A 22,847-nucleotide genomic window follows, 5' to 3' on the forward strand; every position below is an offset into this window, starting at 1 on the left:
CAAAGGAGGAAATACAATCCCGACCCACTGCAACATCAGCCCATTGACGGAGCTGAGCTGAAGATAAAACCCTGCCCATGAAATAGAGGCAGACTCCAAATTGCTGAGCCTGTCGAAGACCAGAGATCAAAAGGGCAAAGTCCAAGGAACAAACAAACGGGAAACTCGATGAAGGAACTTCTGTGACAGAGGCAGAACATAATTGGCGAAGAAGATCCAACTGGAGTGAAGAAGAAGGGCCATCAGAAACATCCGCTTTGCTGATTTGATGAAGGGGGAGGCAAACAATCCACCATGCTTCCACCGAAGAAAGACACGGGTGGGAGGAATAGTGGCAGAAGGAGGTGTCGAGGCTGAGAAAACGAAAGGAAAAAAGGGCTGCAAGGTGGACGGTACAGGCAGTACGGTTTTCCGTACAGGCTGTACGGACGACCGTGCAGGCTGTACAGAAGGCCGTACAGCAGGCGCGAAATTTTGTACGGGGAGGTCGAAACGGCGCAGGAGCTGCAGGAAATTCTGTACGGGAGCCTGTACGGGCAGCGTTATGGAAGGCCGTACAGCTGACGACAGCTGTATGGAGGACGAGGCAGGCTGCAGGGACAAGAAGGGGGACGGTACGGACGGAAACTCGCAGGAGGACGAGGTTGGCAAGGCGGAGGAGGTCTCCATCCTCTTCTACACTACTCTCACTACACACAGATTACCAATCATATCAATCTCATCATCATCATCATCAGGACATCAAGGTGGATGAGGCAATGGAGGCATGAAATCCACGATAGAGAGAGACCCACGCACGCATGAGTTTCATCTTTTTTTTCACTTGGGTTCGATATTGGGCACTCTAGACTCTATGGAAACATAGAAATCATAGTCTTTGGAGATTCTACCTTTTCCATATTTCATTATTTCCAGACATCGCTCAAATAATCCCTTTATGATTCCATGTCTGTTCATCAGATAGATTACTTTGTTTACTTGTCTTACAATGAAATCTTCTGATATTGTAATTGCATATCTCCTCTTTGGGGACTGTTTTTTGTAATATAAACATACAAGATTTCATCTCCCAAAAAAAATTTGTGTATACAATAAATCCAGGACACAAAACTAATAGTGCAGTTTCAATCTCATGATAGTGTATTGGCTTCACGATTTGAGTACACTCATGAATCCAAATTTCACAAATTGAAGGTAACCAATACCTATTGACTTAGTCTACAAATGCACTCAATCAAGAGCTTCACATATACATACTCCAGCTACGTTGTATTTCACCTACTTAGGACGAAGATGGGGCAGGTTGGATAGCAAAGCTCTTAACTCTAGCTCTAGGACAGTCCTTGCATGGTCAATCTGTTGATGCCCATATCTGGAGAAGCCAATGACACGTCAAGGCAGAATCTCAGGGAGCTTCGCTGATTCAGAGGTCAGCCACATGACAGCCACACTTGTGGGCATAGTAGTGACCCGTCTGGGACAGACCTAGTTCACACAGTTCACAGCAGTTTTGTATGTGCATAAAAAACAAGCATGCATGTGCATGTGCAAAACATATAAGAAAGTGTCTATACATAGAATGGTCGTCAGTTGTAAAGAGAGCCCACGCTTTTAGGTCTTTGAAGAAGCTTCTTTTTTATTTGAGCAGAGAAAAAGTTGTAAAGAGAGTCCCTAATAAAATGTCTGCTCTTTTATGGATGATGTTACACAAGGGTGCTTGGACAAATGTCAGAGGTTTGAGGCTTGGCAAGGGTGATGGGAAATGCATGAGACGCTCTGGCCTTAATGAAGACATCTTTCATCTCTTTGTTGCTTGTCCCCAAGCTAGAAGAGTTTGGAAGTTTATACAGGTAGAAACACGTGAACCTGTCAATTGGAAAGCCATCCTATTAGGTGATGCTACAAAGACAAAGCAAGACACTTGGACACAAATCAAAGCCCCAATGCTCTTTGTTACATCTGGGTGTGCAGGAATAATTTCCAATTTAATCAATTTTTCTTATGACATCTGTTTCCTTGCCATGTGGGACAGGAAAAAAGGAGAATTGAAGAGTTGATTGCCAAGTACAAAGAAGACTTCATCAAATCAGTAATGACTTGGATGCACACATGCGAAACTGCCTTTTGGCCAGACACAATAGAGATGCAGCCCACTTTGATGTTGCTGGTACCAATCTGGATGCTTCTGGGAGCCTCCCCAAGAAAGAGGACTTGCACTCTTACTGGTGATGATTCTTCCTCTTCTGATGACATGTTATGCTCTAGCCGAGATAGCATGACCTCGGATAGATTGGTGGGCATTTTCTCTTAGATGACCAACTTTTGTAATAGTTAATGTGCGTAATTAAATTGGTCAAGAGAAGTAACTGCCAAGGTCCTAGGTGAGGGCGGAATGGCAGTGACTAGATAGTTCTGAGTGCTAAGGCCTAGGTGCACCTAAATGTGCAATAATGCCAAGGGGCAAGTGGGTTTTAATGTGCCCCAAGAGAGAGGTAAAATGGTGCACCAAGTGGAGAGGCCAAAAATGCTGACATTTGGCAAGGGGAACTATCTAGGGAATTGAGGGTCTCAGGGATAAGGATGATGGAAAATAACGAAAAAAAATACGTACGTAATATGACGTATCAATGTCCCTGAGAATTGGCTGGGAGGAATAATCGTCTGCCATCGCCCGCGACTTGTATCCACGCTTGAAGTAGAGCTTCGCAAATTAGAGAAAGATTATGTAACATTTTGGTATCAGAGCAGCAGGAACCAAGCCCGGGCTGCCATTGGAGTTATTTTCCTTTTCACCCCAACGGTGGTACTTGTTTTTACTGGTCCCTCAACCGGCTTCACCTGCTTGGTTTGGCCACTTGGCTGCGAGACACTTGTCTTTGAAACCCATTTCCTCTGAAATCCCCCTTTTCTCGGGTGCTCATACTGAGTCCCTGCTTGCACAAATCCACCAGATCTGCCTCTGGCATCCTCATAGTTCAGGGCTACTGCTATAGATTCATCTAATGTAGTCACATATTTCGCCCGAACTTCCATTTTGATCTTGTCGTTCAGTCCATAGATATAGTCCTTTAACTGAACCGACATAGGGAGAGGGTCTGTTATTTTCATGACACATTCTCTGAATTTGTCAGTGTACTCTACCACTGACAAGCTCCTCTGACGAAGATTTCTATAAGCGTCCCAAGCTCGGGATTCTTCATCAGGTGGGAGAAAGTGTTTCTTGAATTCAACTTTAAACCCTTCCCAGGTGGTTGGAGCAACTTGATCCTTCTGTTGCTTTATCCACCATCTGTCCGCTGCCTCAATAAACAGGGGTGTGGCCTCGCGGATCTTCTTTAGATCGGATCTAATTTCACAAATGGTGAAGGCTTCTTCCCACTTGTGTAACCAAACCTCGATCACATCAGAGCTGCGCTCGGTCACCTGACCAGCGTACTTCTCCGGTCTATAATTAGTGATATTGGGCACTTTGACCCTTGCGCGCTCTAAGGAATGTATACTGGGCTCTGGCTCTGCTGGAGCTTTGCCCATATCAATCCTAGACGGTCTAGCCGACAAGGCTTGCACCATCTCCCTGATCTCATTTTGACCAGCATTCACTTGAAGCTGCTGGTTCATAATCTGCTGTAAAGCATCCTCTAATATCGAAATCCTACCAATCAAAGTAGGTGCTGCCTGATGTGACATCTGTTGTGTAGACTATACTCTAGACTCGCTAGGATTCACCCTAGAATTCTGCCCTTCTGCCTCCATTTTGTTGAAAAGGAATTTTTTTTTTTTTTTTTTGTGCGCGGAAACTCCAAAAGTACAGCACTTCAAAATCCCTTTCTGTACCGGAACAACTACTGCAAACTGAAAACTTGAAATATATATAATAAAGGGAAAGAGATGCCCCCTGGATATCACGGGTTGCAATCTTCACAGACTGAACCCCTTCAGAATTCCCAGTCCAAGTGCTGGCGACAGCCCCTTTGAAGCATTTTCATTTCCAGGTGTCTTTTCTGTGGATATATCTTTCTTTGCAGATTGCTGCCGCTTCTGCTTTGGCATGGAAGTTCTTGTTGGAGTTTCTTCAGTCTTCCGTGCTGAACGTATACCTTTACCACTTTGACCAAGAGCGATAAGGCTTTGCCAATATTCTGCACTCTTAACCCCAACATGAATCCGCTTCTTTGGTTGACCCAACGACCCCTTTCCAAAATGTGTCGACGTCCGCTTGAAACCGACGAAGTCACCCGTCACCACCTACCGTCCGTCTACGTAGCCCCTTCACGCACCACCTTCATAGGCCACGGTGACCTTTGATTTCAATGCTCAGTTATGCGCGTCGCTCGCTCTTCCACGACCCATCTCTGCCTACTGATAACCAGCCATATTCCAAAGCGGAACAAACAGGTTCATTACGTGACGGTCTTCACCAAACTTAAGCGTCACGATACCAAATTGTCACCACCCTTCGTCGTTCCTAGTATTGATTTCGCCTAATTCTCTCTTCAATTTCGTTCTAACAGGTCACCCGTATGATCGACAATTCTATCATTCGTCGATTCTCTTCTGCCGTCACACAACATCGCTGTTTCCACTCTTTCCTTATCTCCCCTGAACAAAAAGAGAAAGCTAGAAAAGAAGGATTGTGCTTCGGCTGCCTTCAGCGACATCAGTGGAAGGATTGTCCACTGAATAAAGACCGTCGCACGGCTAATATGATAATATCTGAATGCGACGTAGAAATGCAGGAGAGTCCCAATGCGGAACATATGCAAATGCAACTGGCGGGACCTTCTCAGAGGTTAGTACCTTGTTTGTTATGTGTATCTGTTGCTAAGTTAGTGATGAGTGCACCTGATAACATCCTATCTAAGCCCGCAGCAACGGGGTATACGGCCTTTAATGATACAGAGTTAATTAAAATGAAAGGGCAAGTGGCCAGTCATGATGTCATTGTGTTGTTTGACTCGGCGTCAACTCACAATGTGATTAACTCCAAGCTCGTGAAGAGGCTGAAACTAAAGACAAGTCCATCTGACTATGCGTATACAGTCAGGATGGCCGATGGAAGTTCAACTGAAGTATGGGACCAAAGGGTTACACAGTTGGAGCTTCGGATTCAGGACTATGCTGAGAAGCTTGATTTTGAAATGACCAAGCTTGCTCATGCAGATATAGCCCTAGGGATGGCGTGGCATTCTAGGAAGAATCCAGCCATTGATTGGAAAAAGCACGTATATCAATTCAAGATGAATGATGTGCTTTATATCTTGCGAGGTGAAAAAGATATACCTCAGGGACCGTTGGTTTCCGTGATGGAAATCAGAAAGGCTCAAGTAGAGTTTTTATTCCTTTGCACAGCATCGGTAGAGCCGATGGATGAATCTTCGGCTAGCACTGATGTTACGCAAAGTGGTGAGATGGCCAAGCTGACTAATCTTATAACAGAGGAGTTCTCTGAATGTTTTAGGGATGAACTACCTTATGGGTTACCTCCAGAGCGGAACGTTCGGCATAAGATTGAACTGATCCCGGGGGCAGAACCTGTAAATAGACCTCCCTATCGATTGAGTTTTGCTGAAGAAGCGGAGGTGCGTAGACAACTGGAAGAATACCTCAAGTTGGGGCAGATTCAACCAAGTTTCTCACCTTTTGCTTCGCCAGTGATATTAAAGAGGAAAAAGGATGATACGTTTCGCCTCTGTATAGATTACAGAGCATTGAATAATATCACTGTTAAGCACAGGTATCCGATGGCTCGGATTGATGATTTGCTAGATGCATTACATGGAGCCGTAATTTTCAGCAAGATAGATCTTAAGTGCGGCTATCATCAGATCCGGGTTAGAGCCGAGGATGTGCATAAAACCGCTTTTAGAAGCAGGTTTGGTCATTATGAGTTTTTGGTAATGCCCTTTGGACTTACCAATGCTCCAGCGACCTTCGTCATGCTTATGAACGATTTACTACGTCCGTATATCGGAAAGTTCGTAGTACATTTTATTGACGATATCTTGATATTCAGTAAAAGTGTTACTAAGCATCGTGAACACTTAAGGATAGTGTTCAGTACTTTGAGGAAAGCCAGTCTTTATGTGAATAAGAAGAAAACTATACTGTGTATGGTTAGGCTTGAATGTTTAGGGTTCATAATTACTCCACAGGGGGTAGAAATGGATCCGAAGAAAGTGGCTGTGACACTAACTTGGCCAATCCCTCAGAGTCTGACCGCGTTGCGATCATTCTTGGGATTTGTCCAGTTTTATAGAAGGCATATCAAAGGATATTCCGGAATAGTATCGCCATTGACTGATCTGACCTCAGATAAAGTACCTTTTATTTGGGGACAGAATCAACAAGAAAGTTTTAACACCATAAAACAAGCTGTGGTCTCAGGACCAGTGTTAAAAATAGTTGATCCCCAGAAACCGTTGTTCCTAGAAACCGATGCAAGAGGCATTGCGGTAGGAGCAGTCCTCCTTCAAGAGGGAAGGCCAGTAGCCTTTGGAAGCAAGAAGCTTTCTCCCTCTCAAAGGCCAACTCATGAATTAGAGTTGTATGCTGTTATCCATGCTTTGAAAACATGGAGGCATTATTTGTATGGTTCAGAGTTTTATGTGGATGTAGATCATGATACTCTGAAACATTTTTGTAAACAGCCTGACTTGAGGGGCCACCAAGCTAGGTGGGCAGAGCTCATGCAGGAGTTTAATCTAACGATTCGGTACCGAAGAGGAAAAGATAATAAGGTGGCTGATGCGTTGTCTCGCATTATGCATAACCTGAGTTTCACGGTATTAGAGAGTGCTCTAATGACCGAGATAAGGGAAACTCAAAAAGTGGACGAGTTTGTCCAGAACTTATGAACTAAAGCTCATGTGTTAAAACCCGGGGAAAGTGAAAAGGATGACCTGGCATCCAGAAAAGGCCAAACTTATGCAAGATATACCATAAGAGATGGTATGCTAGTTAGAAATGGCAAGGTTGTAGTACCTGGTCAGAATGATCTTAGGCAGAGAGTCATTCGACAATGCCATGATAGCCCGTGTGCGGGACATCCAGGTGTCGAGAAGACATATGATCTCGTGAAGCGAGATTTCTTTTGGCCAAAGATGAAAAAGCATATTCATGAGTATGTGACACGGTGTTTCTCGTGTCAGGTAAGTAAGGCCGAGCGGGTGAAGCCACCCGGACTTTTACAGCCCTTGGAAATACCACTAAGTAAGTGGGAGAGCATTTCCATGGATTTTATTGTAGGGCTACCTGCAACACAAGGAGGGTATAATTCTATCCTTGTGGTGGTTGATCGTCTAACCAAGATGGCTCACTTCATTCCGACTAGAGAGTCTGTTAGTGCCCCGCAAGTGGCGGATTTGTTTATTAGACATATATTTCGTCTGCATGGATTGCCTAGATCCATAGTGTCAGACAGAGATGTCGGATTTACCGGTCATTTTTGGACAGCGGTATTTGAGACACTGAGGACTGAGTTAGGAATGAGTAGTGGGGATCATCCTGAGACGGATGGTCAGACGGAGAGAGTCAGCCAGACTTTAGAGGATATGCTGAGGGCATATGTGTCATTGAGGCAACATACATGGGACAAGTGGTTGCCATTGTTGGAGTTTGCCTACAATGATAGGAAACATTCCTCTACCGGGTTCAGTCCGTTTGAACTGAACTATGGTTATAGACCAGCCAATCCGACTATAGTTGGAGTACCTCAGAAAGTGCCTAGTGCCGCGAACTTTGTAGTTCAGATGCGGGAGATGCTAGCATTTGCGAGAGCTAATATCCGCCAGGCTATGGATAGAGCCAAGGTGTATGCGGATGAAAATCGGTCTATAAGAGTATTTGAAGAAGGAGAAAAAGTTTTTCTCAAAATTCCTTCGCACTCGAAGTCCTTGACTTCAGGAGAGTGTGCTAAGTTATCACCTCGATACTGTGGGCCGTGGTTAATTCTAAAGAGAATAGGCAGTGTAGCCTATAAATTAGAATTGCCACAGGGGTGTAAGGTGCACCCGGTTTTTCATGTTTCGCGCTTAAAGAAATTTTTGCATACAGGTGACTCACTAATCGAAGGTGTGGTTTTGTTTCAGGAGATAGAGGATATTGCAAGGCGCCAGCTAACAAGAATCCTGGACCGAGGAACAATGCAAATACGAAATCGGAGGATACCCACGGTGTTGGTTGCATGGCATGGTCAGCCTCTATCGGAAGCTACTTGGGAATCCGTATACCAGTTGTACCTGTGTGGGTTGAACTCTGTAACCTCCCCTTCTCATTGGTAAACCAAGCTTCTAACCTCTACATAGGCTTAGGTCAATCCATTGATGTAGAGAAGGAACAATTTATTAATCCTAGAGGACACCCCCAAGTTTGTGTCAAGCTAGACGTTGCCGAGGAACTCCCAGACACTCTGGTAATTGTAAATAGAAATGGGAGTATCTTCATGGAACATCCTCTGGTTTATAAAAACCTTCCCAATTCTTGTTTTTTCGAGGACGCTGATGCTTGAAGAGGGAAGGAATGTTATGCTCTAGCCGAGATAGCATGACCTCGGATAGATCGGTGGGCATTTTCTCTTAGATGACCAACTTTTGTAATAGTTAATGTGCGTAATTAAATTGGTCAAGAGAAGTAACTGCCAAGGTCCTAGGTGAGGGCAGAATGGCAGTGACTAGATAGTTCTAAGTGCTAAGGCCTAGGTGCACCTAAATGTGCAATAATGCCAAGGGGCAAGTGGGTTTTAATGTGCCCCAAGAGAGGAGTAAAATGGTGCACCAAGTGGAGAGGCCAAAAATGCTGACATTTGGCAAGGGGAACTATCTAGGGAATTGAGGGTCTCAGGGATAAGGATGATGGAAAATAACGAAAAAAAATACGTACGTAATATGACGTATCAATGTCCCTGAGAATTGGCTGGGAGGAATAATCGTCTGCCATCGCCCGTGACTTGTATCCACGCTTGAAGTAGAGCTTCGCAAATTAGAGAAAGATTATGTAACATGACACCTGTGATGACGACCTGGATTTGGACTCTGATGACACCTCTAATGCCTCTTCTCACTAATTGTTACAAGCTGATATATTCAGCATCTCTGGTTCTATCCCTTCTTTTTCCCTTTGGGACTTTTTCTACTGATGAGCATGTTCCTCTATACACCTTTTTGGATCAAGGTGGACTAAGTACAAAGATTTGACTGTTAAATCTAATATGGGGGTATTTGAAGCTTTTAGGTAGTTGAAATATTAGAGACTCTGGCAATCTGGAAACAATCTTACATGTACTTCTGTTTCTATCTATGCCAAAGAAGGCATCATTACAATTTGAAAAGCAAGTCTACAGGACATAGAACTGCTATCTGATCAGGCACCTTCATGAAAAGAAAGTTACCATTGGATCGTTGACATGATCATTTGCAAGGCGATGGTAGTGTGTGGAAAACAACCCTCGACAGCCTACCTTGTGTGCAAGATGTTCCAACACGGCATGCCTGTAATAATTCTGTAAGTACAATTATCTCTGGTAAACTGCTTAACAAACATCAAAATATGAAGGAGAAATTTGCACACATAAGATTCAAACACCAGTTTGACACCGTAATATGGTTTAAAGAATACATAAGACACATTCAGTTTCCCAGAGGAAACAAAAAGGACCCAGAAACTACATGCAATTCCAGATATGCCAAACTCACGCTATTGCTTGGCCATCTGAAGTTGCAGTACCTCGTCCAAGCTCATCTAGTGCTACTAAGGAGTCTCTTGTTGCGGAAGTCTACATTGCGACATTTGAATAGGTCTTATTAAGATCCACACTTCAAAAATATTAGAACGTAAACAAACAGCTATTGTTATGATTTGTATATCAGAGACTCGTTCTTAAGATAAGACATGAGCACCACATTTTGCCAAAAAATACCAGCATGGAAGCTGTTTCTAAAAGCTCCACAAGGAAAGTGCTCTGCCCAGTCATGATGTGATCTTTTGCCCCCATCCGAACAAATATGCGATCAACAGGTGAAAACTGAAAAGCTTCAGCTGGCACATCAGCACCAACCTGCATACGGAATGGAAGAAAAAGTTGATACCTAGTACAAGCTTTTCCCCCCCAACCTGGATCATATAGCACAGGGAAAGAAAGCTTTGATACATGCAAGAGAACCCAATCCAACATTAGAAGCATCAGCTGAATTCAGCTAAATTTATTATGTATAGACCAATGGCTTTCAGGATTTCTCTACCCATTAATCACTCCTTTAAGTTAGGCATACTGCCAATGGACATAAAAAAACAACACAACATGAGAGATTTGACACAAAAACACAGGAAGCAAAAAACTTCATGGGCAGACATTGACAGCAAGAGATATTTTTCTTAGTTCCACTTGTTATATGCATGTTGATTCCACTCAAACAGCACTTTTTTCTCCAACTGCTTGCATTTCTTAGCTTTCGATTGAAATGCCAAGCCCCACTAGTGGTTAACCAACAACGAGTTGATTTCTATTAAAAAAGAAAGAGCATCAGCCGACAAATTTGAGGATTTGGCTAACACCTGGGCCAAGATAATTGCTAAGCAGACTTGCCGAAGAAGTGTCGATTTGCCTCCCATGTTTGGTCCAGTAAGAAGCATAAAAGGAGCTTGCCCTTTACCTCCTAGTCTGACATCATTTGGAACAAAAAAATGCCCTCCATCGAGGCTGCTTTCCAGAATCGGGTGCCGCAAGGATTTTGCTAGAACACATGGTGGTGAGTCTTTGGAAGAATTATAGAGCATAGGCTTGCAAGTTGCACCTATCATAAATGTGCTTGCCATTGAGAGGCTGATTAGTGCATCCAGCTCTGACATGTCACCAGCAAACCGTGATAAATATGTGACCGTGCTTTCACAATTACGAAAAACGTTGAAAGCCTAATTTCCATATTCAGATAAAACATGGCCAACCTGCAACTGTTTGAACAGCAAATAACCAGCTGGCATAGTTTTCACAAAAGCGCTTCACTAATCCTTGTAAAATGTTTTTTAAACTTCTCTCCTTCCTATCTTCATGACCAACTAGTTCTCGAAGCAATTCTCTCACTCTTGAAGTTGAATATCGTCGAAAACCCTGGAAGAAGCAAATGAGTACATGAAAATTACAAGACTTGAAGGTTAAAATTTTAATTTTATATAATCTAGCATAAACATACTAGTTTTAAGAGAAACAAAGCCCAAGCTATAGCCTTATACCTACCCGAGATCTGTACACACACACAAACCCTTTTTGTTAGGGGTGAAATCCCTGTGAAATCCATGTATTTTTATATTACCAGAGGCTGTACCCAAAGTGGAGACCAGAAAATATACAAGCCGAAATTTTTAATTATAAGACAAGTAGAGAATGTAATCTGTCTGACGAAGAGACAGGCAATCATAAAAGGATTTCCTGAGCGACATCCGGAAATAGAAGAACATGGAAGAAGTAGGCTCTCTAAAGACTCAGTGGTTCACGTCTTTTCACAGAGTCCAAAGTGCTCAAAATTGAACCCATGTGAAAAAAGATCAAACTCCGCCCCCCGTGGGTGAATGCCAAAGATCAAACTCTATACACACACACACACACTTTTTTTTGGGTGAAAATTTTGATGCTTTATATTATAAAGTAACTTCCCCTGAAAGAGGAGCTCAAGAGTACATCAGCTGAAGATTTCAGTTCATGACAAGTATACATTATTATCTATGTAACGAGTTTGCCAACAATCAAAGAAAGAGTGTCGGAAAAAAAGTAATGGTGAAAGTAGGGTCACCAAAGACTCTATTATTTATATCCTTCCATAGAGTCCAAAGCGCCCAGTAACGAACCCGAGTGAAAAACAACTCAAACCCCTGTCTATACGTGAATCCCAAAAAGTCAGAACCCAAAGGTAGCATTGGGAAATCTAGTTCTCAAACACTGCCTAAAGAGACTCAAGAAATCACGGGTATGTGGACATGCCAAAGCAGATGAGGCACACAGAGCAATATGTCTGCGGGGTAAGAGCTGCCCAGAGGGAAGCAGCACTCACCACAGAAAAACCTGTTGTCGAAGAGGAACTTTGGAACGCTAAAGCCGCCACAATCTCTTCTGCCACCACTTTGCCAGGCGATTCATTTGCCAAAGCTTATTTGCCTTATCTGAAGCCCAAGGTGGGGGCAATAAAACTTTATACAAGGAAGATACTATAATGTGGGATAGCCTCAAGGGACAGGTTGATGATTCTGGTGAATGGAGAGTCCAATCCTGGAGCCTATCCTCAAGCTCCAGCAGTGGCACCTGCACGCGCGCGCGCACATTTCTCTTGCGAAAATAAAATTTTCTTGAAGCCTATCCTCAAGCTCAAGTGGTGGCACCACGCGCATGGACACACATCCCCAACCCCTTTTTTTTGTGAAAAGAAACTTTCATTACAAAAGTATATATATTCATAGTTGCCACATAAGGGAGCAACTACTACTCAAAACTAAAAACACTAATGAAACACTACTAGCTGGACCAAAGGAAGATCTCCAAGATAGAGAGCAATCTTGAAGAGACTAATGTAAGAGGGACGAAACAAAGCATAAAGATCCACCGAGGAGTGCCCTCGCAGCCAAATAGTACAGGCTTGATATAAGAACCATAGAGCCCAAAAGCGACACTAGCAAAAGAACCAGCATAGGGCTCTACCAACTAACCATAAAAGCCTATCAAAAGAAGCCTAGAAAAACGGGCATGAAGAAATGTTGCCAATTTGAGGAAAAAGTCATGAGCAGTAAAAGCTTTTTCATGTGAATGAGCTAGCATGTGAGTATGAATATTTAAATTGCCATGCAAATATTTAAATTGCCAGTCCGTTGGGGTAAAGGTAGTAGCTTGAATTTATAAATTCACCCTCAACCCCGCTGCAAGGCCATACAAATCAAGTGCTTGCTTAAGTTGTCAAGCGTTCGACTCAGAATCCCATAGAAAAAAAAAAGAGTCATTTGCATAAGCCTGCCTAAACAAAGGGGCACCTCCAAGAAAATCAATGCCATGCAAATGTTGCTATGCGACCAAGGCATCCATATCAACAAGAGTGGATGAGTAGCTATAGAAAAAAACAAGGCATCCATTGTTGAGGCACTTGTAACTCTGAGTTTCTTGGACGCAAATAGGGGCGAGGAGGTCTAAGAGAGGCATCTTAATGTTGCATGTGAGATGTCTACACGGATGGAGACATCCACCGAGCACATTCCACCAAAATGGCGGGTTATTATATGCAATCCATTCCAAGCAGAAAGTTCACTACGGAACGAGCGGAATTACGAGAACTTCAACTGGTTATACCTAATTCCTAAACCTAAATCCTAAACCCCTAAATCCTAATCCGTAAACCCTAACCCCTAACCACTAATCCCTAAACCCTAAACCTAAACCCCTAATTCCTAAATCCTAAATCCTAATCCTAGACCTCTTAACCCTAAACCCTAAACCCTAATCTTGGCCCCCTAACCCCTAAACCCTAAACCTTAAACCCTAATCTTGGCCCTCTAAACCCTAAACCCTAACCCCTAAACCCTAAACCTCAAACCCTAACTCCCAAACCCTAACCCGTAAACCCTAACCCCTAATCCCTAAATCCTTATCCTAATCCCTAAATCTTAAACCCTAGTCTTGGCTTATGCAATTGCAATTGACTATTTCTATTCATAATTATGATTTTGTTAGCATAGATTAGTACTCAGCAAGGGTCCTAGCATGCCCTTTGCTTCAGCCCACTGAGGCTTGTATGAGTTTGCTTTTCTGTGTACTTTGTCCCATAGGCCCGCGAGGCCTCCCGTGGATGTTAATAAACCTCGATGAACAGAGCGACCAAAGGTTCGAGAAGAAGATAGGGCATCATATAAAGGCAACAAGTTAGCTCATCCTCAAAAAGCTAGGAAACCCTATGCTGCAGCTTAGTTCCAAAGCCCATCCGCGCCATAACATCAACAATAAAATCCCATCAAATGGTGTCAAATGCTTTCCCAATATCCAACTGCATGATCAAGATATCCTGTCCGGTATATTTAGCATATTCAATTCCAATGTAAGCATAAGCAATGTTGTCAATAATTTATCTGTGTGGCACAAACCCTTACTGGGCAGGGTGCAAATGATCGTGGCAGTGTCGTAATAAAATCCATGGAAATTATTTCCCATCTTTCAGTTGGAACTAGAAGAGGCTGAAGAAGTCATGCTAGAAGTCATTTGCTTGCTTTTATTTATTGACAAGATACGCAAGAAGTAACCATCTTGATGACATCACTTTTCATCTGAGGCCAATAGTGTGTTGCATTGAGTAACCTATAAGTCTTGTTGATGCCGAGATGTGCAGCGTAAGGAACTACATGATACTCTTTTAACAAAAGACGTTGAACATCCTTGTCATGTGGTACACAGATGTGATCTTGATAATACAAAAGGTCCTCAACATAAGAGTAGGATGAGAAAATCTTTGTTCCAAGGTAGAAGGTTGATCTTTGGAAAGAACTAATACTACTGTGCCGAAGTCTTTATCTGGAGATCCTTCCCTTTAAAAGAATTCGGAATATTCACAAAGAGTGTAGATATCACCATAGCAGAAGCTAGAGGTAACCTGATAAGAGGTTTTGCAACTACATTGCATAGTCTTGGAATATACTCAATGATCATGTGAAAGTTGGCCCGAAACTCAACCTAGCGTGCTTAACGAGCATTCATTACTCGCTGAGTGAAGATATACTTTAGAGAGTGATGATCTGTCTTTACAACCGAGTGGGCTCCCATGAGATAAAGTTCCCATGAGCGATAGGCATGAATAATAGCAAGAAACTCCTTATCATCAACTGGATATCTAGTTTGGATATCCAAATGTTTATGGCTTGCAAAAGCAATGACTCTGCCTTCTTCCATCAAGACTGCTCTTGTAGCTATGTCAAAGGTTTGAGTCAGCAATAGCCATAACAGGTGTGGTAGTGAGTGCTTGCTTGAGCTTTTGGAAGCTATACTTTATCTCGAGAAGCCACTGAAAAACAGCCATGCTTTTCAATAATTCGAACATAGGAGCTACAATAGTCAAAAAATTGGTAGACCTTTGTATGGTAGACGTTTGCCAAACCGAGAAAAGAGTAGACATATGAATGTTCTTTGGAGTAGGCTAGTTTCAAATTCCCTCGATCTTCTTGGGATCCATAGAGATGCCTTGAACAGAAATGACATGTCTCAAATATTCGAGTTCATGTCTCAAATATTCGAGTTGGGTTTTGAAGAACTCACTTTTCTCAACGTTGATGTAGAGAGAATTGGCGTGGAGAACTTCAAAAACTTATTGTAGATGGTGGTTGTGCTCATTTAAGGATCTGCTAAAGATGAGGATATCATCTAGGTAAACGATGACGAGCTTATCTAGGAAAGGCCTGAAGATATCGTTCAATGTCATGAATGTGGCTGGGGCATTCTTTAACCCAAAAGGCATGACCAAACATTCATAGTGTCCGTATTGCGTTCAAAAGGCGGTCTTGCACTTATCGCCTTCTCGTATTCCTATTTGATGATAACCGGAGCGAAGATCAATCTTTGAAAAGTATGTTGCATGCAGAAGATGATCAAAGAGGTCATCAATGTGAGGCAGAGCTTCTTGAGGGCTTCGTAGTCGATATAGGAGAATAGACTTGTTCTTTTCCACAAGTAGTACAAGAGAACCGAAAGGGCTACAACTAGGCCGAATGTGACCTTTGTCAAGTAGTTCTGTCACATGTCTTTAGATTTTGTGTGAAAGAGCACCGATAAGGAGATTTCGACAGTGGAGTACCTCTTGAAATAAGGTCGATTGGATGATCCACGGGTCGTCGAGGTGGAAACTGCTTTGGCAATTCTTGTGCAAAATTTTCACATAAGGCTGGAAAAAGTGTCGGAGGAGGTACTCAAGAGGATTCTTTTTCGATGTCTCCTCTTCTGTCGTAACTAACAAAAGTGCAGTTTTAACTTATCGTTTCCAACTCACTTCTTAACTTGTAAGGCGGAGGAAACTGGTGTTGAAGGAGCATCTTTGGAACCGGTTATGTTGAAAAGTTTTTGCTGTTGGACATACTGAAATATATGCCTACGGAAATTGATTCATGGGTCATAGTCATAGAGCCATTAGCAAACATATCTCAGCCACTAATTGGGGTTAGTTCATCATGCCATCCCATCTCTTAATCACACAGTAACCGCACAGCTTGGCACCCGTTTAAGTATGAAGAGTTTGGGGCATTACCAGTCAAGTTGAATGCAATCTTTTGGATTGTCACATATTTGCAAAGGGTGAATTCACACACGAGCATAAGTGTTAAAACTACAAGGGCTAGCACTCCTCCAGTTAGATAGCTTACGTCCTCTACAATGCAGCACGAATCATTGTTGCTATTTAATAACATGCCAAATATTAGAATACACATGGGAACATTTGTTCTGAAGTGCAAGTCTGTGGAGAAGTCACGTGACACGCTTGAAGCAATTTGGATGGCATATGCTCTTTATGTTCGCCCACATAACCCCACTAAAATTATCTTACAGTAGCTGTCCTTTACCAATAACTGCAACCTTTAGGCCCGTCTCTTCTACAGTTTACTCTTAACACAGAACTTGGCCTTATCAGAGTGTAGGGGTAGTGGAAGTTGGTGTTTTGGAATGCCTTCATGTTAAGCTGAATTTTACCACTGCTGAAGCTGCTATATTTAGAATGGGGATCCTCAGAAACCAAAACAATGGGACTAACTAGCCATGCTAGCTGAGAATACCAAGAGATCCTACCTTTCTTTGTGAAACCACTTCATAATCAGGAGGCACTTTACTCTGCAAAGCATCCGGAACCTCTATCTGATATCGATCTTTTCCTACAGTAACATATGTAATCTGCAAAAAGGCCAAGTGTTGAAAGAAAGTTCAGATTGCATTCATCTGTGTGGTACAAAGGAACAACTTTATGAAAGTTACAGAAATTGTGGGCCATATGGCTAAATGCTATCTTACATCAGACTGATTTTCAAAGTGCTTTTGCTGCTCTTCTAAGTATAATTGTAGCTTTGCTTCAATTTCTGAGACATTTGCAGATCCTGAATCAAAGACTGGATCTACACCTTCACGAGGTGAAACGTGCCCTGTCCTTTCAGCATCTAACCAATCAAAAGCAGCTTCAAAGTATTGTAGTAAAGGAGTCAAGTTTGGGACACCCTCTTCTGCTCACATGCAAAATAAATAGAATTAAAATTTATCCCATCTCGTACTCTGTGATAGTTGAATCAAAACAGAAAGTTAACTGATATTTGTTACAAAACTTTACAGGAATTTCTGGAAAAAACATTGCAGGACCAGAGACCCAGATAACACAAAATCTTGCTTCATAAGTTGTATGCAAAGTATCTTGAGCATCCTTCCCGAGACAAGATTAAGCTCTTGCATTAGCCATTTTTGAAACATGTGCACCCTAATGTAGACCATGTATTATCTTACTATTTCAGCACACCCAATTAAGTCAACCAATATTATGAATATGCTGCAAATCAATGATGATATACCTGATGACAACAACTGCCGCAGGCCACTTGACCTGAACTGATTCTTAATATCCATGAATAATGACAAAACTTGAACAATTATCTGAAACCCACGAAGAGTTCCTATGAACTCTTTTAGCAGCTTTTTCGCTGCATCCTCGTACAAAATCACTGCCTGAGCATTTCTGCCACTTTTCTCACTGGGGAAATATCAGAAGAAATTAAAAGTATTAGTTCAAAGGTGTAGTGTCCTCCAGAACTCTATGTACTCACAACTAAATGCAACTGATGCATTAATTGCATGCTACATAAAGAAGAATAATCCTCTGTAGTTAAAAACCAAATAAAAGGAAAACTTTGGCTTAGGTGCATACCTCCAAGCATGAAGCCGGACAACCAATCGTTCCATATCTGGAAGTCTAGCAATATCTCTTCTAAACTTTCCTACCGCATCAGCAGCCACACCCTTAACCAATGTAAGAAAGACTCCATCAAAGGACAGCACAAACATGTGAGCTGCATGACAGCAAATTCCTTACAGAAAGCATCTTGCCTTTTCTAAAAAGAATCAGGAAGTAGATAGATGCTTCAAAGCACTAAGATATAACTGGAGACAGCAATTCAGATTCTAGGCATGGTTATCCAGAGCCTGCAAACAATACACGCTACAGTTTTGTAATAAAAAACAAACGCAGTTAAACTTCCACAAGAATACCCTTATTCGTAGTTAGCATGCTTGGATAAACCATCTGACCTTGTAGACTTTGGGCCTTGCTGAAATTAAGCCCATGTAGCCTAAAATTCATACAGAAGCCAGCTGAGGTTGAACAAACAAAACACCTAATACTCTAAAGAGAAACCAAAATATATATACCACAAGAATGGGTCGCTTCACATTGGATTCTATTCACTGAAGATATACAGAACCCAAACTGGCTGGCCCATCCCTGGAGGATACAAAGACACAACAAGGCAATTCAATGACCACCATTTTTACAAAGCAGTGGTTTTCATCCAAAGATTGACTTGGGACCAATACAAGTAAGAAAATCCCGATTGGCCTAAAGACAGTTCTCTTTAGCTGGAACCCTCTCGCTTCCTTGCCTTCTTCCTCCTCACCTCATCACCCCTCCTGCTTGCTAGGCCTTACCTTCCCTCCCCTGCCATCAATGCTTCCACACTTTGTAGGACTTTGACATGAATGCTACCGTCATTCTATCAAGTAACGTCCCCTTTCCCCTAAAAAGATGTTGCCTCTAGCATCCCCCCCACATTGTTGTATCAGGCCTCCCACGTCTGCTTCTATGTACACGCTACCTTCATGTTGGAGGCCTAGCACAAGTCTCCACAAGCCTGTTCAACAGTGGAAAATGAAAAGCACACACTCCTTCATTTCCCCACAAACCTCTCCTCCGCAGCCAGCCCCCCTTCCCACCTACTGCCAGACTCACCTTAGCCACCTCTCATATGCCCCCCCACAGGCGGCATTTCCACCCAATATACCACTCACTCAGCCCCCTTTTATGACCTCCTTACCTGTCACCGGGTTCCCATCCTCCCACACTCAGCCATCAGCTTCCCTACTCTACTCATTCCTGGGGGGTAGATTCTTATGGAGGTCCACTGCCTATAGGTATCCTGCACGGGCCGACCAGGATACCTATACTACAGCCTCAGCCAGGCGGTTAACAGCTCTGAAAGGTGCTTGTTGACGTACACCATCAAGTGGCGGGAGCTCTGAACAGTCAACCAGCAATGGAGGAGCAAATAGCTACTATCTAGTCAAACATTGAGGAGACTATCAGATGGGTGGACATTTTGAGACAGGAGCCTGAGAAGTCCACCATTTTGGCCACCATTCTTGAGCAGCAGCAGAGTGCCAATAAGGATCTCAATATTAGAGCTGGAATCCCAATGCCTTTGAAGGTGTCTGACATCTATATTCTCCATCCTCTCGCTTGCTCTAGTGGCTTGACACATGGTCATCGTGAGGCGGCTTGTGTGGTCTCATCTCTTGTGAAGAAGAAGTCAATGATACACCGTTGCCTATGATCATGAACATGTATTAGTGCATCGGTGTGTGATCAGTAACCTCTAGCACAAGAGAGCAATACATTTCGTTATGGGTAGTCCATGACTTTTTGCATATCCTAGAGCCCATGTGCAAGAGGCAATGGTATCTCTCATGGATCTCATAGTATCAAGGGCATCTCATGCCTCTTGCACTTGGACATAAGGAAGGGGGGGAAATGGGGAAGTATGATGATGGTGATGATTTTAACGTCTGCCTTGGAGGCCAAATATGGCCTATGAGACCAAAAGACAAGAAGACAACAGATATGTGTGTGGACTAGTAAACCAACGACTAGTTTCGTCAGTGAGTGCTAGCTAAGTAGTAGTGAGTGGTGGTGAGATGTGTGGTACATCTAGGCAAATGCGGCCAAGCTAAAAATGCCAATGTAGAACTCTCAAAATGCCCATATTCATCTTAAACAATCAGTTCCGCGAAAGCATATGTTAGAGTTGTTTTCACATGCAAGCCTTTCCCTTAGAATATTTGAACTACAAATCGTGTTGTTTCTTGTAACACTAGAAGTGCCCATCCTTTCCACGATAATCACACTGAGGGCTTCTCGATTTCTCTTTAACAACCTTCTATTTTCCTTATTCTCCACTGAGTATGCAATCTCTCCAGCTGGCAAAATTATGTCCTCTCCTCACTTGACATCATAGAAACTGCATCATGGAGATCTACATTATCAGAACTTACCTGCAATATTGTCACTAATTCACAATATCGTGGAGGCAAACTAAAGAGCACGATCGCTTTAGCATCATCTTCATCAACTTTCAACACACTCAATTGCTTCATTATTGCTTGAATGCGATCCAAATGAGATCCTCAATTCTCTCTCTCTCCCTTATGAAGACTAAGCGATTCTTGTTTCAAAACTACATTTGAATTCTTCAATTTGGCACCAAAAAGTGATTCGACTACAACCCAATTCTCTCGAGCTATCCTCGCAACATAAATATGATTGAAGTAGTGAGGTCTGAGTGCTCTGTGTAAGAGTGGAGCAAGCAAAATGCAAGAGAGCAAGCAGGAGCAAAACGTAGAGTGCAATAGATAAGATTAGAAAAATACAAGAGTGGAGGTGGTTTTGTCTAAGTGACAAAACCACACTAACCCACTAACAGTGGTTAGGGGGAAAAACCTCTACTGAGGGAAAAGTGCCCCTAACTCACTTATGGATTACATTGGTCACTACCTAGAGTCATGACAATAATTTTGGTCACTGCCTAGAGTCATGACAATAATTCTAACACCCCCCTACAGTGCCAATGTAATGATGTACAAGGAAGTGATCAATCACCAAAAGGAGATAAGTTCAGGGCACTACGAAATGCCTCAAACTTCTCACGTGGAAGTGCTTTGGTGAAGATGTCTGCAACATTGTCATGTGTTGACACAGATCATACTAATCTCCCCTGTATGCAACTTCTCTCTGATATAATGATAATGAACCTCAATGTGCTTCGTGCGAGCATGAAACATAGGATTCTTTGCCACTACTATAGCACTCTGACTATCAGTGAGAATCGGAGATCAAGATCAACAAACAAACGACGCAACCAAACACATTCAATTGTCGCTGTGAAAGCTGCCCTATACTCAGCTTCACATGAGGAAGTAGCCACAGTAGATTGTTTCTTGCTCAGCCAAGAAATGCAAGCTTTGCCCAAAGAGAAACAATTACCACTTGTGGACTGCCTAGTGTCATAGTCTCCAGCCCAATCTGAGTCACTGTAAGCATGCATCTGCAAGTCACCCCCCTAGGAAACATCAAGCCATAAGACTTTGTGCCTTGCAAGTAACGGAAGATGTGCTTTACAGCCTGCCAATGTGTTGTCTTTGGGCTGTGCATATACCTGCTCACCTGAGATATTGCATACTGAATATCAAGGCGTGTATTGCACAAATAAATGAGGCATCCAACAGCCTGGCTGTAAACTGGCATGCTAAGCCAGACAATGGCTCCCTGCAAAATGTACCTGCAAGAATCACCTGAAGAATCTGGAAATTCTCCAAATGTGCCAACAAAAAAAAAAACATGTACGCCAAGGGAATGCACAAAATGCAATATGCATTTACACAAACCCCACCAGCAACTTTTACAGACAGCAACAGTACGGCGCAGTACGGATGATGGCACTGTGTACGGCGCTGCGCTGGTATGAAAATCCATACAATGTACGGACGCTTGGCGCTACACGTGCGAGGTACAGAAATCCGTACTAAGCACGGACTGCTTGCACAGGCATTGTACGGGCGTCTGACGACAAAATTTGTACAAAACACCTGCAGCACCAGCTAGCTTATATGGACTGACGGGAGACGAGCGTACGACAGTTCCGTAAAATTGTACGGACAAACAGCGGATAGATGGTACGGACGAGCAACAAGCTATACCATGAGCTGTACGAACTGACGGCGTAAGGTACGTTAGCAATACGGCAACGGTACTTACAAGTACGAAATTCCGTACAATCGTACAGACTGTACGGACAAGTAGGTACGACGTACGTAGGCTAGAGCTCCAGGTTGCGTGATCACGAATGGCTCCAAGTTGCGTGATCACGAATGAGATGGTCCAGGTGTAAGCAATAAGCAGGAGCACGAGCTTGTGGCTCTGATACCAAATGTAAGAGTGGAGCAAGCGTGACTATGGCAAAGTATTCCATAGGAGTGCACCGGACACAGCGGGAGTCCTAGTGGATGCTTTCTGGGGTGTAGTTGGGCACGCCTAACTACCTGTGTTTTGCCAGGCTAGATGCCTACTATTGTGGGTGATTCCATGTTAATACCAATGTTGCTAGTGTTACTAGTGTTATTGCAATTGCTCGCAAGGTGTGTATTTTGATGTCTATCAATTAAGCATACATTTGTGTTGGGATTAGTTTGTGTGATGATTCATCAATTGATTGAAATAACTAACACAATTGCCGGCTTGAGTACAGATGATGACTTGGATAACGAGGAACGGAGATGATGAAGGTGATTTGGATTGATGAAAGTATCGAATTGTTACCAAAGGCCATGCATGGGCCATATTGTAAAGTAATGAATATCAAGCCATGGGCTATTTTATTTTATTAATTGTGGATGAGGGTATATTAAGCCTTGTGATATTTTGATCTCGTGGAGCTATGTTGAGCAATCCCTCTAATGGTGGACAAGGGATGCTTTTGGATGTACTATTATTAGCTCTTTGCTTCTTGGAAATACAATTATAAATACTCTAGATGGGAAGCAAGAG

At 42.8% G+C, this 22,847-nt stretch overlaps 1 protein-coding gene across 2 annotated transcripts in view; it reads right to left on the bottom strand.

Moving 5' to 3' along the window:
* The window catches only part of MSH6 (MUTS homolog 6), a 200,032-nt gene that overhangs the window by 25,620 nt on the left and 151,565 nt on the right, over positions 1 to 22,847 (bottom strand). For both annotated transcript variants that reach the window (XM_087395158.1, XM_087395157.1), the window contains exons 11-19: positions 17,904 to 17,995; positions 17,551 to 17,729; positions 17,006 to 17,211; positions 16,787 to 16,888; positions 10,939 to 11,101; positions 10,549 to 10,835; positions 9,914 to 10,051; positions 9,690 to 9,769; positions 9,386 to 9,485 (exon numbers count right to left, since the gene is read on the bottom strand). In XM_087395158.1, the coding sequence (XP_087251284.1) occupies positions 9,386 to 9,485; positions 9,690 to 9,769; positions 9,914 to 10,051; positions 10,549 to 10,835; positions 10,939 to 11,101; positions 16,787 to 16,888; positions 17,006 to 17,211; positions 17,551 to 17,729; positions 17,904 to 17,995 (1,347 nt within the window). The remainder of the gene's footprint in view (positions 1 to 9,385; positions 9,486 to 9,689; positions 9,770 to 9,913; positions 10,052 to 10,548; positions 10,836 to 10,938; positions 11,102 to 16,786; positions 16,889 to 17,005; positions 17,212 to 17,550; positions 17,730 to 17,903; positions 17,996 to 22,847) is intronic.

Source organism: Dipteris shenzhenensis, chromosome 24, assembly GCF_047967505.1.
Source record: "Dipteris shenzhenensis isolate YYH24624 ecotype China chromosome 24, Dip_SZ_1.0, whole genome shotgun sequence".
NCBI classification, from domain to species: domain Eukaryota; kingdom Viridiplantae; phylum Streptophyta; class Polypodiopsida; order Gleicheniales; family Dipteridaceae; genus Dipteris; species Dipteris shenzhenensis.